Source organism: Desmodus rotundus, chromosome 5, assembly GCF_022682495.2.
Source record: "Desmodus rotundus isolate HL8 chromosome 5, HLdesRot8A.1, whole genome shotgun sequence".
NCBI classification, from domain to species: Eukaryota; Metazoa; Chordata; class Mammalia; order Chiroptera; family Phyllostomidae; genus Desmodus; species Desmodus rotundus.
The window spans coordinates 47078078-47095958 of NC_071391.1; the positions used below are offsets into that span (position 1 = coordinate 47078078).

Here is a 17881-nt window from a genome sequence, read left to right on the forward strand (position 1 = left end):
GTGCAGGGCCGCATCAGCCACGGACTGTGGGCATTCGGTAGACGCCGGCGCTCATCGTGCACGGCTCCCTGTGCTCCTGTATCAGACACCTTAGTCCAGGTGCTGACAGCCACCTCCCAGGCCCCTCACCTGAGAGGCCCAGGGCAGCCCACTCTGCCTGCAGGGAGGCGCAGCTCAGGGGTCGCCTGACCGGTGAAAATAAGTTTAGAGCCAACCTGGGGGGAGGCCCAGAGGCCTCGCCGCCCAGGAGGTGGTCTGTGTCCCCTGCCCCCAGAACCACCAGTCTGGCCACCCAGACTTTTTTTGGAAACTTTTTTTAATAGTTATTGAATGTTCTACAGCTTACAGTAAATATCATAGTTACAAATTCTTGGCTTCAATCTTTCAGAGTGATCACTATCTGATCTTCAAAACAAAACAAAACCCAAAAGAATCCGAAACAACAAAACAAAACCAAATTTACACTTCATATACACAAGCGAGGCCATGGGACTTTCCAATCTGCGCAGTCCAGGCTGTGTTTTGAAAACACCTATAAGTTCTCTGATCAAACTACTTGGAAGACACTGGTCAAAGGTTTATTATTATTTTAAATGTTTTTGCTTTTAAAATGCAAATTCCAATAAAGTTTAAAAATTAGATTCCAACCTGTAGATTAAAATGAATTAAAAAATACAAACTCATATACAACACTCTCACAGGGATGTTACATGCCATGAGAACAGGTTTCCGTCATGTGCTATGAAACGGGGGTGCAGATGCCTTTTAGTCAGGAGATGGGGACAGGCCTATGGGCCTTTAAAGGTCGTTACAGACAACTCCAAGTTGCTAGAGGCCTGGTCTTACCTCCCCTTGGTGAGGAGAAGCCCGAGCGCATCACAGAGCCAGGGGACTGGCTGCCCCAGGCGGGCAGGCTGGGCAGGCCCACTCTGCCAGTGCACGGGCGGGAGGACGGCTGGAGCCTGGAGATGCTGGTCTTGCTGGGGTCAGGCTCAAAGGTGGTTTCACCCAGTTCACTCCCATGGGCTGGTATTGTACTCATCTGCAACGCTGTTCTATCTGTTCTCTTCTGAAAGGAAAATAGCCCTCCACCAGGAGCTGGAATGGGGACAGGGTCTCCCTGCCACAGCAAGAAGCCTGGGGACTAGGGAATCAGCCACAAGTGGAAGCTCTAGCTTCCTGTCAGGCTTTGTGACAACCAGTCCTAATTCCTGTGCTTCTTACCTGGCCACTGGGCGGAACTCAACAGCATGTAAGATACAGAGTAGCCACTGAAACTGAGTGAGTGGGAGCAAGTCCGGCTCAGGCAAGGTTGGCAATGGAATGTCAAAGCTGGCCTGGCAGGAACTTTAAAAGCTGGGTCCTGGAACCACGTAACACCTGATTTCAGATACGCGTTTTCTAGGAGAGGGGTCAGAGACAGGTAAAGGACAAATCCTGCAGCCAGCCTGACACGCCCCATAGGAGCCTGAGCTCTCAGAGGCCTGGGTGTGGATTCTGATGTTAGCCTGGCTGGGGGTCCTCTACTGTGACCCTGCTTTCAGAGGTGGGTCGGGCCTAAATTCCCTGGGGTTACGCAGCAGCCTGGAGCCTGCTTCCTGCCTGCCCACTCCACTGCCTGACCTAACCCTCTCTGGGTTTCCAAGCTTGGCAAGCAGCTGAGCACCACACACTGTACAGTGACGTGGGAGAGTGCAGAATGGAAAAGCAGAGCTTGCATGTACTTTCAACTGCAACTGAGGAACGATGCCATGGTGACCTCCAAATGATCATTCTATTCAGAGTGCTGGGACCAAGACCACACCGAGACCAAGATGCACGGCTCCCAGGCCCTCCCTCTCTGGCCATGGAGCAGAGCCAAGGAGTCTGATACGCAGGGCTCCTGGCCTGGCTAAGCCAGTGCCTCGCTGAGACTGGCCAAGTCCGCCTGCACCATAACACACACTCTGGTGACCAAGAGGCCTGCCCTGCTTTATACCCCACAATCCATTTCTCAAGGCCACTCAGAACAAAGCAAGCCCCTCCGAAGAAGCACCCCCAGATGCCTGGGAGATCTCAAACTTAGAACAGTTTGGGTGGCCAGAGGTAAGAGATGGGTAAGGTGTAGGGACTGGGCACTGTGCCTAGGGCCTGGCCCTCACCCACAGGGTAGAGGCAGCCCACCCCTTCACGCCTGCCCCCCCCAGACCCAGCAGGTGCCAGTAGAAGGCCAAGGATCTGAAGAGTTTGAACACAGGCTCCTTGTCTTACGAACTCTATGACCTTTGGCAAGTCTCTTAAGCCTCTGAGACTTAGTTTTTTCCATATATAAAATGGGTATTTTGGCAATCAATGTCAAAGTACTTTGTACATGAAGAACCACTCGGGATAGGTATATGTCCTGTTCAATTCAATATTTAGGGATGAGAATAGAATTTCACTTTCAGGTCATTGCTAGAACAGAGAGAGAGAGAGAGAGAGAGAGAGAGAGAGAGAGAGAGAGAGAGAGAGAGAGAGAGAAGCAGCAACTGCCCTGTCTCATGGGGAAGAAATTTTAAACATTTTTTTCCAAAATGTGGCAGATTGTTTCAGGCTCTCACCATTTGGGGGCACCACAGCTTTCTAGGCCCCAGACTGAGAGGGAGTCAAATAGAAGTGGGGGGAAGTGAAGAGGGTTGGTTGTGGAACCACCTCCATACCCCTAACACTGGCCGCCAAGCTGCGGTGCTGGGGAGAGGCGGGGTGCTGGGACAGGGCAGGGTCACAAGCGAGACCAGCATTGCAGCTTGCTGTCAGGTTGGCACTCCCCATCCTCCTGCTTGCTGCCCTTCCCACAATGACAGGGCCCTTCCAGCTCTGACCTCTGTCCAGCCTGACGAGTGGGTCGCCCAGTATCTTTGGATGACGCCCACGGTGCCTCCTGACAGACACCTGTGAGACTACCAGGTGTGCTCATCCTAGCAAAAGCACAGCATTGCCCCGGCTCCCCGGCTCGGCCCCTTTGCAATGACTCCCCAAGCCTGGCCAGGCTTGTGGCTCTCCATCAAAGCAAGAGGGTGAGGCCAGCTGAGTTGGGGCTCCAACACTCACACTGAGAAAGGGGTGCTGGGCTTGGGCTCTTCCAGACCACAGCCTTGTTCGTGCCCTGGGGCCTGTCTTTGATTTTGAATTACAGACTAGGACTAAGAGAGGGTGCAGGTCGTAGATGTTTCTGCCTGCAAGGCTGTGTGTGGAGTCAGACTGGGGGATAAAGAGCAGACAGACTAGATTCAAGTGGCTCTGCCACTTCGGAGCAAGTCACTCTGAGTTTCCTCATGAACCCAAGGGGAGGAATACTCTAATTCACAGGGTTATAGCAGAGGGTGGATGTGAAGTTGCTTTGTGAGTTGCAAGGTACTAGACATTAGTTTTTACTTACTGGTGTGGACAGAACAAAAATAACATGGCCACTCTTAAGTCTCCTCTCTCTCCCTCCCTCTCTGTGGCCCTACTCCCGCCCACCGGAGGCGGCAGGGATCGCGGGAGGCTGTCGGGACACCAGCAGCTGCTCGCTTGGGGCAGTTCCCTTTCCTTCCAGACCCAGTTTCCTTGTTTGACCCTGTCTCTCTGTCTCAGGGCCAGTAAATTAAAGGCTGTGAAGTGCTCTGAAATCTGTGAAGCACCTGACAAATGCAGAAGTTTCCTCTTATTATCATCATTATTTTGGCATTTTCCAAACATGACATAATCTAAACCACCCTTCATCCACCCTTACAAAACCAGAGAGTAGGAGGAGGTATTTGCAAAAAATGGATTAACACTGGAAAACTTAGTTTTAAAATAAAACTTCAACAGACCATTTAGAATAGCTGGGTTTCTCCTTTCTGGTCCTACAGGTCCCTGGAAGGCCAAGAAGGTGGGCCCCCAACTCCTGGCTCTGGGCTGAGGATGCTGATGGGCTTTGCCCACCTAGGGATGGCCAGACAACCTCTGAGGTCCTTCTGGCTCAAGGGTTCCTGAATTTTTCCTCCTTTAGGGAGTAAAGGAGGTAGGGGTAGGGAGATGTCCAAGTTTGCATGAATTTAAATGGAAAAAGTTATTTAAAAGTCCCAAATATTATCAATGATCACACTTTGTACAGTAAAATGTCCCCAGCCCCACTAAGGGGCTGCTGGCCCAGCCAAGTGCTGGGTACAGGGGGCAGTGCTGGATGGAACCAGGCTCCTGCTGAGTTTAGTGGGGCCTCCTGTCCGAGGAACCCCTCTTCTCCCGGGAGGTCCCGTGTCTCCTAGGCCTCATCCTCATCCTCTTCCCCCTGAGGACGAGGAGCTACTGTCCTCAAACACACTCTCCTTTTCAGTCAGCCCACCTGCTCATTCTCCTAGGGCTGGAGTCAGGTATAGGACGCAAGTTCCAAATGTCTTCACAGAATTTCCAAATGCTATTTCTTCTTTTGCAATTTCTGTTCCTGCCATCTGCCCCCATGTAACCTCTGCCCAGTTTTCAACCCCTGCCTTTGAAGTCCATGGAGGAAAAGAACAAAAACCCAGACAGATGCTGTTTCGGAGCTCACCAGATGTGGGCCCTGCTGACTTAATTTTTACAAAACCAAGCCAATCCATCCCTAGGTAAATTTTTGTGGGCAACATGCCCCTAGGTAGGAAGGCTGCATTTAATGCTAATTTACTACAAGCTCTAGGGAAGTCCTTCCCTCTTCTCGCGGCCTCAGCTTCCTCATCTGTCAAATAGGGGAATGGATAAAATGATTGCTAAGGTCCCTTCTGTTCCATGAGTCTATGAAGTATTTATTGCTATTGCTTTCCTTCACTATTCTGACCTTCAAAGCCACCAGCACCCATCCAGAATGTGGTTCCTTCACTTTGGCCATGAGTGGCAAAGGTAACCAAGAGCCTGGCCTGCCTGCCGGCCCCACAGACAGATGGGCGAGTCCCAGCGCTGGGAAGGCGAAAGGGAAGGGAGAGAAACACCTCAGGCTCCCACTCTAATCAGGAGGTGGATCCTCATCAGAGTGGGTCCATGAGGGCTCAGAGGCCAAGGTCTGGATTACAGAGGATACCTGGCCTTCCAAGGCTCTGGGAGGCTGGGATCCCCTCACCCTGCAGCTGCTTGGCAGGTCTGAGGTCCAAACCACCTTGAGGAAGTGCCAGGTTAGTTCGCATTGCTGTGCAAACGAGAGGGTTGAGGAGGCCGGGCAATCTGTCCAGAGACCTCACAAACCAAAGCCGTAGGTTAGCGCCTCTCTCCCCTCTTCCCTCCCATATTGCCCCACCCCTACCCCCCACCCCTGCCCCAAGTTCTCCCAAAGAAAGAATCTTGTTTTCCCAGGGTCTCCCCTGGGATATTAAGCTGCTATAAACACTCCTAATTAATCAGGTGGTTTTGTTCTTGGTCTGTTCCAATGGTTCTCAGAAGACATTTCATTTGAGTCAGGACATGGTAATGTCCTAGACTAATGTTGCTTGAGAAAAATAAAAAAGGAAACAATCCCCCAAAGATGTAGCCTGCTTAACAGCTCTGAGTGCCCACCCTGGACTGGGGGGCTACATCTGTCACACTCTCCGAAGGAAACAGCGCCTTCCCCTGAACCACTGCAAGAAATCCCCCTCTATTTGCCACTAGACTGGGATCCCTGGGGAATGGGTGCTGGGGGAAGGGAAGAAGAACAAAGAGGAAGTGCCCGGTCAGGTAGGAAGAGGGAAAGAGCTGGAAGGGCAGCGGCTAAGAGGAGGAAAGTAGGGAGAGGCGGGAGATTTAAAAAAGCAGCTTTTACAAAAACCAAAAATAAAAATCAAAACCGTTAAAGATGCATAAAGTGACCCTTGCACTTCCGTTGTCTCTTCTTGCAAATAGAGGTGCGGCTGCTAGGGAACTGCTCCAGCACCTGTGTAAGACTTGAGTAGTTGCATACAATGTGTGACTCCAGATCTGGAGGAGGAAGGAGAAAGCCATTAGTGACAGTGACATTCCCAAGGCCACTTCAGGAAGCCACTGGCTGCCCTCTCCTCACCAAGGGAGCCCTCTGTGCCTTCCCAGTGGAGCTGCCTGCTGTGCAGGATGTGGAGGGCAGGGGATTTCAAAGCAACAACACCCTGGCACCCTGTGGTTCACTGGCCCTGACTGAGGAGCTACCTAGGGCAGAGAGGGAGTGGTTAGTGGGGGCTGGCCTGAAGTCTCCACGTGGCCCCAGTCACAGGCAACATTTGGCCGAGGTAAGATTTCGGATGAAAAGTGGTAACCACAGTTAAAACAAGTGTGAAGACCATACAGTAAAAAGTACAGAATTTAATACTAGGACCTGTCCAGTATTAAATACTAGAGGACTGGAGTTCAAGTCCCAGCCTCATTTCTACTGGTTAAGTGATGCTGAACTATGTATTTGTCTGTACAACAGAGCCAATGATCCTTATTTCACAGAGCTACTGTAAGAATTATGAGATACCAGGTAAAGTACCTAGAATATATGCAAAGTCACAGCTATCAAGAGTAGTATTACTGAACTTAAGCATGAAAGCAGTTGGTAACTGTCCCCTGCCCTGCTGACACTTGTGCTTCAGATTAAGCCAGGGACAGTGAAGCAGGTTCAGTGTTTGGTCACCCTCCTACCCCTCCCACCCCAGGCCCCACTCACTTGGATGGGCTGCAGGCTTTACCAGTGTGGCGGCACATAGCTGTACGCCGGGGTCCCCTGGGCCCTGTATGTTGGCATGGAGACAGGGTGTGCCCCAATCGCGGTGTGCTGGGGGGCAGTCAGCAAGGTCCCTGAGCATCCAGAGAGAAAAGAGCAAGCTGAAGAGGCTATCCCAGGGCACTGGGACAAAGAGGATGAAGCCAGTCTTTCCCACAGCTGCTCCCTCTGGGCCCCCACCGCCCAGCCAGCTTCTGAACTGCCACCGGCTCTTCCCTACCTTGCCAGGGTTTGTCTCCTTAGAGAAAGCTTTTCTGATGCTCCAGGACAGAGCCAACCACTCTTCTCCAGTGGCCTCCCGTCACTCCCTTTTGCACACTCCTCTCAGGGCAGAAACATCATACTGAGGGGTATTAGTTGGTATACATGGTTGTGTTTCCCACTAACCTTGCTGTTCCTAAGGGCGGGGCTCTGGTCTGATCTATTGGCAACTGGTCCCCAGGACCTGAACAAAAGGCTGGTACCAACCAGATATTCAATAGCTCCCTGGCCTGATCTGAGAAATGAGAGGCCCCAACAACCCCTTACATTAGGGTCATGATAAAATCCCCAACGCCTACCTCCTTCCCACTCAACCCCTCAGAAGGTGACCCAGCTAATTCTTTAGAAGTTGGGGCTCTTAAAAATCATCATTGCCCCCTTGTCTTCTCATGCTCTTTGGAACATGAACCCATCCGGACTTCCCTAAACCTGCTCTTCCTCTGGCAACTCTCCCACCCCAACCCTCAAGGCTCCTGAGGGGCAGGGCTCTGGTCTAATTTCTGGAATAAGTCAGAAATGGAGAAGGGTCCTTCTGGACTCCTGCTTCTCCCACTCCCTACAACTAATTACTGGACAGGCCCTTAAGGTCCTGCCTGCTAGCTAAGTAACGCTGCCCATGCCCCCCTTCCTAGAACCCCTGCTGCCATCAGAGTCCTGGCGTCATCGTCTCTTCTCTAACCACAGCCCCCAGACCTATACCCACCCAGCCTCTCCACGTCTCCTTCTGCCTCCATCTTGCAGCCAGAGAGAGTATTTCAAGCAAGCCCCATTTCTCCTCTGCCTAAATCCCTCTGCTAGCTCCCATTAACTAAAGGCATTCTCTTCCCTGTTTTATCTTTGCCGACTGCTCCAGCCACCCTTCTAACTCCACACTCCTTTCTACATGCCTTGGACCATTTCCATCCTGTGAACACGCCATACTCATGTTCTTTTGCCTGGACGGCCCTTCCCTCTTTCATTTCTTGGGTTAGCCTCTGTTCACCCTTCAAGTCATCTAGCTCGATATGCTTCCTTGTGAAATCTTCCTCATCCCTGCGGACATATTTAAAGGATCTTTCCTCTGGGTTCCCAGAGCCCCCAGTACAGGATTTCCCCTACTATGCTACAGTCCATTCTGTGACTGTTTTCCGCTATGTCATGAGTGCTTGGAAGGGGGGGATGGATGGACACTGACACAGAGGTGACCCCCACCTGCTGACATCGCCATGGTGGTGCCGGCCACCATGCCCATGGCCACGCCGTTGGTCCTGGGGGCAGCTACAGGTGCCGGGTAGATGGCAGAGGGAATGCTGTTGGGCTGGACGACCGTGGTGTGGTGGATGACGTGGGGCTGGGCAGCGTACACTGGCTGCGTGTAGTAGGCTCCCTGGAGGGAAAGAGGCTGCAGTCACATAGGCTTTTAAAGACATGGGTGGGATGTGGGGAGGAGGAGAGGGATGGAGAGCCTATTCTTCCCAGACCCTAAGAGATGGGATCAGAGAAACAATGTCCGGGGACACAGGGTACAGGCCCTAGTTGGGGCTCTGCTTCTGACTTTCTGTGAAAATGTGGACGATTCAGTGCTGGGCTCAGCTTCTGATCCAAAAGTAAGGCTCACCCCTGTCCCACCTTGTTCCTAGGGCTGCTAGGATCATCTAGTGGGATAATAGCTCTACTCCCTTACACTGATTTCAGCGCTTTAAAAATGTTTGCACTTTATTGCATTGTGCTCTATGTAAAGGCAGAGACCACCGTGAGTGAAGAGGATGGGGTCATGGCCAACGGGCACACATGAGAGGCCACTAGTAGGTGTGTCACACTGTGCAAATGCTGCTGTTGGGCGTGTTGGAAAGATGTCCTAAATGCAGAGCATTTCCCTAGATGTCTCTCACCTATTTCCCTTTAGAAGAAAAAAAAGTGGAGGACAGAAACAACGGTCTGAGGCGACTTCCCACTGCCTGCGTCATGTGGCTACTTCATGACGGCAGCAGGCCTGCTAGCCCTCGCAGGGAATAGACAGGAGTCCCTGGATCATCTTAACGCAGGGCTTCTCAAATATTTCTATTAAATAATGACAACAGCTTCAGGATGGGGTTTGTAACCCGAGATCTGAGAGCACAGTGCAAAGCAGCCTACCACAAACAAGAAAAATTTATCTCAAGCCTATTTTCCTTTGGAAGTGTTTCATTCTACTCTACAATATGGCTGCTTTTTAAAATTTTTAAAAAGATTTTATTTATTTTTAGAGAGAGGGGAAGGGAGGGAGAAACAGAGGGAGAGAAATATCAATGTGTGGTTGCCTCTCACGCACGTCCCCTACTGGGGACCTGGCCCACAACCCAGGCATGTGCCCTGACTGGGAATCAAACTGGAGACCCTTTGGTTCGCAGCCCGCGCTCAATCCACTGAGCTACACCAGCCAGGGCATATTTTTTTAATTTAAAAAGTGTTCTCCTTACTACTTAAACCTCACATAGAATTGTCCCTCCAGAAACGTGTGCCATGAACACGTTAAAGCCTCATACAGTCACTGTGGCATAGCCGTCCCCCAGAGTGCACATGTTCTCTAGCTGAAGGAGCCCAGAAGGGGACACTAAGGCACAGAGGCAGACTGGCCCAAGGTCATACGGGAACTGGTGGCAGAGCCCAGGCCCTTATCTCCTCCCCACTCAAGCTCACAGATTTCATCAAGGAAGGGTAGATTTGGGGAGTACAGAGAGATGCCCAAGACATAGGGGTCTCACCAGGACTCAACCAATAGCTCCCTGTGCAACCTCGGACAAGTCACTCCCCTCTCTGGGTGTCAGGCTCCCCAGCTGAGCTAGGTGATCCCAAGGGCATTTTAGGCTCCACTGATCTCAGTGACTTCGTGTGTCACCCCCTCCCGCCACTGTGCTCCCAGGGCTGAGGTGGAGGGCAGGTGTATGGACTGCAGGGACATTGTTTCAGTGTCACACTCTCCTTCCTTTTCCTTCTTACCCACACCCACCCGCCTAGGCTGGTGGCTCCTTTACCTGCAGGAGAGGCGGGCCCAGGCTTCCACAGGCACCTACCTGGGCATACAGATTCTGCTGGGGGTAGGCACTTCTGATTGGATACATGGCCGTCTGATAGGGGTTGGGTGATGGGGAGTAGGGGGGCGGAGCAGTATTACTCTGGGTCGGTGGGACCTTGTATGGTGTTCCCGCAGTATATCCTGTACCAAGGCAATAAGAGAGACTTCCAATTAGTTGGCAAAACAGCATCACTGGAAGGTAGCAGGTCCCAGTCACAACTCCCCAGACAAGAATGGGCTGAATCCAGGCTGGAAACACAGATGAGAACAGAGAACAGGGCTCTACCCCGAGAGCCCTGGCCACAGAGGTAGCTCCCTCAGTCCTGGTATACAGGGCTGCATGTGTGATTCTGGCATCTTTTATTTCTCTGGGTCTCAGGGCTCTCATCTGTAAAATAACGGATGGAACCAGATGACCTCTTAAGGGACCCTTGCAGCTCAGACAGTCTGGGCTTCTGAGCTACAGAGGGGAGAACCTCAACCTACTCGCTCTTTATTGCACTTCCTGCTTTTTCTCCTTATAAGGACCCAGGACAACTTCTGTTGCTGTTTCTTTCTGTCTTGCTCTTTCCCTTACTCTATTTTTTCCCCCTCGTGTCTCTCTCCCTCCACCATATCCCTCTTCCTCCCTGCCAGTTTTAAGGTGAAAACTCCGTATAAAACACCATTCAGAGATCCTCGACTTCAGAGACTAAAAAACTTGCTCTACAGAGCTGACTTTTCCTTTCCTCCTGGGGCTTGGAGGCCACCTCCGCCTGAGGGCCTGCAGTCAGGGATCACAAAGGTTCACACCAATTTGGGGTCCAGGCCACATGGGTAGCTCAGCAGGGTAGACAAAAGCTGGGGGTGAGGCTGAGAAGTCAGGTCCCAAGAAACTCACAATTGGCCATTCAAACAAACTGTGCTGCCTTCGAATCTTCTGGAAAAGAGAATCCAATTCTACATTCACAGGAAAAACATGACACATGCCATCACACAGGTCCAAGAATCACAAAATGAACGACTGTACAGAACTCAAGGGTCTACACGAGGGGACCTGGGGCTCAGCAAAGGTAAGTCTTTATAGGAAACTTCTCCTTTCTGAGTTGAAGGGACAGTGCCATACTGTCACAAATCTCTCCTAGTCAACATCACAGCTCTGCCTTGGGGCCCCCATGTCCCCTGTGAGTTGGTAGGATATGGGAGTCACCACAAAGGCACCCTAAAATGTGTCCTTTATTCTCTCCGGAATTATCTTCCACCTGGTTCCATGAGAAACCCATTTTGTGGTCAAATTCACTTGGGAAATAAGTAGCAATGAAGATGGAATGGGAAGTACACATCAGAGAGAAGGGAGCACTGATAAGAACCAGAAACTAGCTGGCAGGGGGACGCAAGTCAGCTGGAGGAGCAGCCTGCAGCAGGCTCCTCCCACTTTCTAGCCTATGGAGCTAATCACAAGAAGTGGCCATAAGACGAGAAGCAGAAACTGTAGGGGTCGCAGGGAATCTAGGGTTGCAGACATCTAGAAGGAGCCATCTGAAGGTTATGTCACCTTAGAGATGCAGTTTTCTTATCTGTAAAACAAAGGGGGTTGGGCATGTCCCAAGAGTATACAAGGGACACCAAGGGATCTTAATCATTGTTTTGCAAAGAAAAGAAAAAAAAAAAGAAAGTAGCAGCAATGTAAAACAGAGACAAACAGGTTAGTTTGTTTTTGTCTGTTTTTAATTTTATTTAGTTTGAGAGAGAAGGGAAAGGAGGGAGAATGAGAGGGAGAGAAACATCAATGTGTAGTTGCCTCTTGTGCGCCCCCTACTGGGGACATGGCCTGCAACCCAGTCATGTGCCCTTGACTGGGAATCGAACCAGCAGCCTTTCAGTTCACAGGCCAGTGCTCAGTCCACTGAGCCACACCAGCCAGAGCAGTTGGTTTGTTTTTTATTCCATGACCCTGAAAAGTTTTTAAATGACAGGATGAACTATCTCTAAGATAGGGACATGGCAGGAGACTATTCTCAATTTATTTTTACCACAGAATCTTTTATTCATACCATTTGTGTTTAAACCAGGCAAACTGCAGTTTTTGGTAATTGCAGCCTGTTTTGGTAAATAAAGTTTTAGGTAACACATCCATGCCTGTTCACTTACACATTGACTACGGCTGCTTTCCTGCTACAATGGTAGTTATAACAGAGACCGTATGGCCTGAAAAGCCTAAAATATTTATGATCTTGCCGACTCATGATTTGAAAGGATATAACAAGGTATGAGGAGGCCTGCCAGAGCGCATAGCATCTCTCCTCTGCAAGAGGAGATGCCTGCCTCTGAAAGCGATCCAGCACTGCATATGGTTACGGCCTGAAGCCAGACTGACTGCCTGGGCATGAACCCCAGCCCTGCTACTTAACAGCTGTAGAGTATATCAGTCTCCTCACCAGGAAAATGGGAGAAGGGTGTAAAAACAATACCTACTTCATAGAGTTACTGCGATAAATACACGAGTCAGTGCAAAGCCTTTAGAATAGTGCCTAATACATTAAAAGCACTACATAAAGGCTTGCTTTCATTCTTTTTAAGTGACTATATATAGAAATAGTGAGCTTCTTGTCCTGGGGGTGTCCAAGCAGAGACTGGTCTGAAGGACTCCAGTAGATAGGAGGTTAAACTATGACTTCCATGGCGTGATCCAACTTGAAACACAGAGTCTAAGATCCTAAGATTCTAAAATTTTATTGTCTAAAATGCCATTGTTTTATGATTCTTTAAAGTTAAGAAGCCAGCAATGCTGGTGACTCTCCTTTATGCTCCCCAAGAACATGCTCTGGAGTTTCGATCCCCAGGGGAAGCCTGCACGTCTCCCTCCACACCACAAGGACAACTGTCCTACATAGTTTCGAGATCATCCCTCTGACAAAAATCAAAAGGCTCCAAGAGACTGCAGTAGAATTCGGTTTCCACATCTAAGAATAACCTTGTCTGAGACTGTTTCCCTTTTTTCATGTTATGAAATGAAGACACACACATACTCAGAATACAAATCAGTAGCCAAAACATCCCTGGCAGCCAAACTGATGATGCTGCAGAAGGCCTGGCCTGCTTGTCCAGACAGTCGGAGAAGGGAGAAGCAGACGTGCAGAGCCAGAACAGATCTCAGAGATCGTTAGGACCAACACCCGTCTCACCAATGAGATGTGATCAGATGCTGAGCAAGCGAGCGACTGCCCGAAAGGACTCAGGACTCAGTGCTCCTTCCTCTGTCTACAGTGGTTCTCAAGGTTACCACCTGTGTCAGACGGCTGCAGAAGCTGCCCGGGGCCCCGTCCTGGGCCCTGTCGCCATGAATCAGGTCAATTATTATCTCAAGAAATGCCCTTATTTGGACTAGATGATATCAGAGGGACCTTTCTAATGCTGACATTCTGAGTATTTCATTTAAATTTTTATGAGGAAATCATTGCAGAGGACCTTCCACAACTGACTGGTGGTCCTGTTCATACCCTTGAGGATCACTGGAAAATCCCCTGGGCTGTGGCCTGGGCTACCTTCAAGGTCATTACTTTGTGTATCTAAGTAAAAGAAGCTATTGGGTTTGATGCAAAAAATCTCACACATTTTGCTCAAATGTACAGGCTCAACTCACTAATGGGAGGCCTGACTCTCTTTAAAGGAGTTGTAGCTAAGTCTGAAGGTCACAGAGTTAGGTCTTTGGAATACTATGCCTTAAGGACATTATAGACTTGAATTCAATGCTCTCTGCTTCAGATGAAGAACCTGGAGCCCAGAGGGACAGAGACTTCCCCCAAGTCGCACAGCAGATCAGTGCAGAGCTAGGCCTGGAGTTCAGGGCTTACCGTGCTCTGGGCAGAGCTGCTTTCTGAGCTACAGGACTCTGTCGTCCAATCTTGGGCATTTGGTGTATCAGCCTTTGTGTCATTTCAATAAAGGCAGTATCGTGAGGGAGAAAGGAATTTGATCACCAGAAGTCCCAGCTTTGCCTTAAAAGAGGATTTATTTATGACACCCTTTTCTTTCTCTCAGGTTCCTAACCATAACTTTAGGCTCCATCACACAGGATGAGAAAAAGAGCATGTACATGAGGAAGGTAAACCCTTTCAGCCCTCTCACGGCCCGTCTGCACTGTCATAAATCCCTTTGGGTTGTAGAGCCCTCACGCCCCCAAAGGCATTGATCCTTACATCAAGGATGCCTTCTGGACTAATTGGTTTATTGACCATTAGATTTATATGTCTGGACAAAGCCCTATGTCTGATTCTTGCCTTGACCCTCAAGTCTCCTTGCTGGCAGCTGAACAAGAGAGTGCTGAATAAGTAGGAGGGAGACCTAATTACAAACAGGCTTAGCAAGTGTTGGTGAAATTGAGTTGAATTCGTCCAAATGCCCTGAATTTTCTGAGGCATTGTAAGTCACAAAATCTGTGTGCTGGGAGGAACCCTGATGGCTATGGGAGGGTCAGTCAATCCCATCTCTATTTAAAAATTGTGCTGGCTGACATATTACTTGCTTAAAAGAGAGGGGACTGTAATAACCTGCAAGAGGGCAGCAGGATATAGCTACTGGACATTTCAATGGGAAGGCAGGAAGATTTCAACACAGAAGGCAAGGCCTTCTGAAAATACCCAAGAGTTTCTCACTTTGGAAAGGGTTGCCTCTGGAGGGAATGAGTACCCCACACCTGGAGATATGTGAGCTAGGCTAGTGGGCCAGATACTGGTCAGGGCTGCTCGGGAGAAGGACCCTGCTAGAATGGAGGGTCCTGAGTACCCAGCACCAATGTGACAGAATCAGGAGTCTACTAACTGGACAGAACCTTAAATGACCTTACTTTACAGTTGGAAAAACCAAGGTCCAAAGCATGGAAATGAATTACACACAACCAAATCTAGAATCCAACGCTTTTGGTCTTCTACTCCAGGCCTCTTTGTGCTGCGCTACAGCAGATGTGCCCACAAGCTGTAGATATATGTATATGCCCATTTACATATATAACGCCATAGGTATCTGGAAACACTTCCTACTACTACCATCCCTCCTTTAAAGAATACAATTAGTCTCATGAAGAAAGACAGTGATGGCAACTTAACCTGTGTGATGCCTTTTTCTAGTTGCACTGCTTACTAGTTGGATGGCAACAGGGGTATACTACCTTTCTGGGCCTCAGCTTTCAAAATAAAATAAAAATCCATCCAAGTAATAGGACTACAGTGTAGATTAAAGGAGAGGGTGATTATGAAAGCATGTTCTCCAAAAGGGGAGAGGTACGTTATATATAAATACAAGGTGATGCTGACATCTAGGAGCAGAGATAACTAAGAAGAAAATAACAGTGGGTATTTTAAAGAAAAAAAAAACATACCATGTGTTCTTCTGATCTGCTTACTTAATGGATTAATAATCCACTGAATCACACAATATGGAGCCTAGTCTGCAACATCTCCCCCAGTTCCTGTCCACCCGCTGCGGGCACAACCTGAGAGACAGGCACTCATCACATCCAAAGCCAGCCACTCCGCTTTTGGTCTGCTCCAACAGGGCACAGAGTGTGGTCAAAATGCTGCTCAGCAATTTCTAAACTTTGGTCCTCATTTTACCAGTGGAGGCATTTTGTGCTAAAAATCAGTTGTGAGGGTAAAACCATCAGTCACCTCCCCGAGCCTCAAGATGAGTGTGATCAACATGACTGGCCAGATGGTTTCAGTCCTCCCTGGAGACTCCAGGTACCTGCTTTACTCCCACAGCGTAACTTCTACAAGGATGGTATTTCTCACGCAGGGGGCAATCCGGCCTCCCAGAGGGTATTTAGCAATGTTCAGAGACATTTTTGATTGCCATAATGAGGTTTGCTACTGGTAACCAGTGAGTAGAGGACAGGGATGCTGCTAGGCATCTTACAATGCACAGGAGAGCTCCTCACAACAAAGCATTGTCTGTCCAGACGTCCGCAGCACCAGGGCCGAGAAGCCCTGTGCTAGCTGCAGGAGCCCTCTCTGTCTAAAGGTGGACGGGCAGGTGTTCAATGTTCCCTCTGTCCTTTCCCTTGAAATGCAGTGACAGTCCTTTCCTCATCAAACTTGGTGGCTGGGTGAGCACTTCCTTCTCCCTCTCTCTCTGCTTTGTGTCTCCCCAAAGCCACTGCATGATCAAAGAGGATGACCTTTCCTGTATGGGGAGGACCAATTTTGGGGTAGGTGAGAGAACCTCTTAAACTAGTGTCTTATAAATGTCACTTTTAAAATTCCCTTTCCTTTCTTCCTAAGAGACACATCAATTCCAACCAAAGGGAACAAGGAAGGGAGGAGACAGGCTGTATTTACTGAAAGCCGCAGAGGATGCTTGGTAAGTTCGGTTCTCGGTCCCGGTGTCCACTGGGAGGTGGAAGGTGCCTTCAGTGCCACAGGAAGACGAGTTCTGTGGCCAGGCCTGTTTCATCAGCAGAGTTGCTTAAGGGAAGACACAAGAATGGCATTAGGCAGAAATAAGAAGTGGGCACCACAATCACAGACACAAAGCAAGGGTCTTGGGCTGGATGGAAACACACAACGCGAGGGGCCTGTTCGGACACACAGGACGGCTCAGCCTTTCCAGGGTGGGCGAGCGGATGAGAGGAGTGCTGAAGTGAGCTTCCGAATGGTTTGAAACCTAGGAAATCAGAGCTCACGCTAAATTAGGAGAGCCAGAATTTTCTGCCCACCACAAACCCCACGAAGATGCCTATGAATACTGCCTCCTACCGTGTGACATTCTGGCCTAAGGCTCCGGAGTCTTCCTTAGCCACTTTTTCATGAATGTGTAGCGACTTGGAGCCTTTGACTGTATATTGGGCCAGATCAACTGAGTACTCTTTTTTTTATGCCTGAAATCTCATCTGGAGGTGTGGTTACCTTAATAAGTTGCTTTCAAAGACAGACCCCAAAATAATTACCACATGACGTGGACCTTCCTGGACTGCAATCTGTTCTAAAGGGACTGGGCTTTGGCAGCTCAGAAGGCCCGTGTAGGCCGACGGGGCACTCCCTGCTCGTTCCTTCTGTATACCCAGCTGGGGCAGACAGACAAACCTCTTGCATACCCTCTACAGCTTCTGCTGAGGTGCTACTGGAGCCTCCCTCACTTGAAGATATCTCCTCATGAATTAGAGATGATCTTTTGGGCCATTAAGAAAGTAAATGTCAAACTCGAGGTAGTTGTGAAACAGAGATGAGGCCCAGTTTGAAAGAAATCTACAGAGAATCCCCAGGTGGACTCAAAGCTCAGCTTGAAAAATTTGAAGGATGACGCTTCATATGTTCTAGAAGTGGGGAAGAACTCAAAGAAACTTACCTTCATGGTATCCTGTGGGGAAGGAGAGAGGAAATAGGGTTTCAAAGGGGGGAAATGCCTAACATTTTAGATATTTCCCTTGATATACTTTCAAACACTACAGAAGAAACATTTTTGACCCAAATTGCTACACAGGGAAAGAAAAAGATTTTGACAGTGTCTTTTCCATTCAGATAAGGTCGTGGGAGTCATGGACATGGGGTATTTTAAAGTATATTAGAAGGAGGTGGGGCTGCATTGGCAACAGTTATATATGCTTGAAACATTTTAACAAGGGGCTCCGGTAAGCCAGGGTGTTACGTAAAGAGAGTGTGCCTGTATACCCTAATTCCATCAGGATAAGGGCAGTCCACCTCCAGAGAGGTCCGTAACCCCCTGCCCCAGTAGCAAGTGATGCCTCTGGTTCCTTCAATCATGAAGGCACTGTGCCCAGAGAAGAAAGTCAAGGACTGCTGTTTTTATTGATCCAATGCTAGAAATGTAGCTGTTGTGGGCTGACTCCATGCTAGCATTAATGGCCCGCAATATATACAGCAGATGCTGAGAAATGAGAAGAAAATCATGGGCAGGGAAGTGACACTAAAAGGAGAATTCTGGCAGAA

General features: G+C 49.3%; 1 protein-coding gene across 3 annotated transcripts in view; it reads right to left on the reverse strand.

Moving 5' to 3' along the window:
- Positions 1-565: 565 nt before the first annotated feature.
- Positions 566-17881, reverse strand: part of FAM168A (family with sequence similarity 168 member A) — a 187707-nt gene continuing 170391 nt past the window's right edge. For all 3 annotated transcript variants that reach the window (XM_045181881.3, XM_053925590.2, XM_053925591.2), the window contains 5 exons: positions 16274-16399; positions 9958-10100; positions 8117-8291; positions 6608-6738; positions 566-5904 (listed from right to left, as the gene is read on the reverse strand). In XM_045181881.3, coding sequence (XP_045037816.2) covers positions 6626-6738; positions 8117-8291; positions 9958-10100; positions 16274-16399 — 557 coding nt within the window. In that variant the 3' untranslated portion in view covers positions 566-5904; positions 6608-6625. The remainder of the gene's footprint in view (positions 5905-6607; positions 6739-8116; positions 8292-9957; positions 10101-16273; positions 16400-17881) is intronic.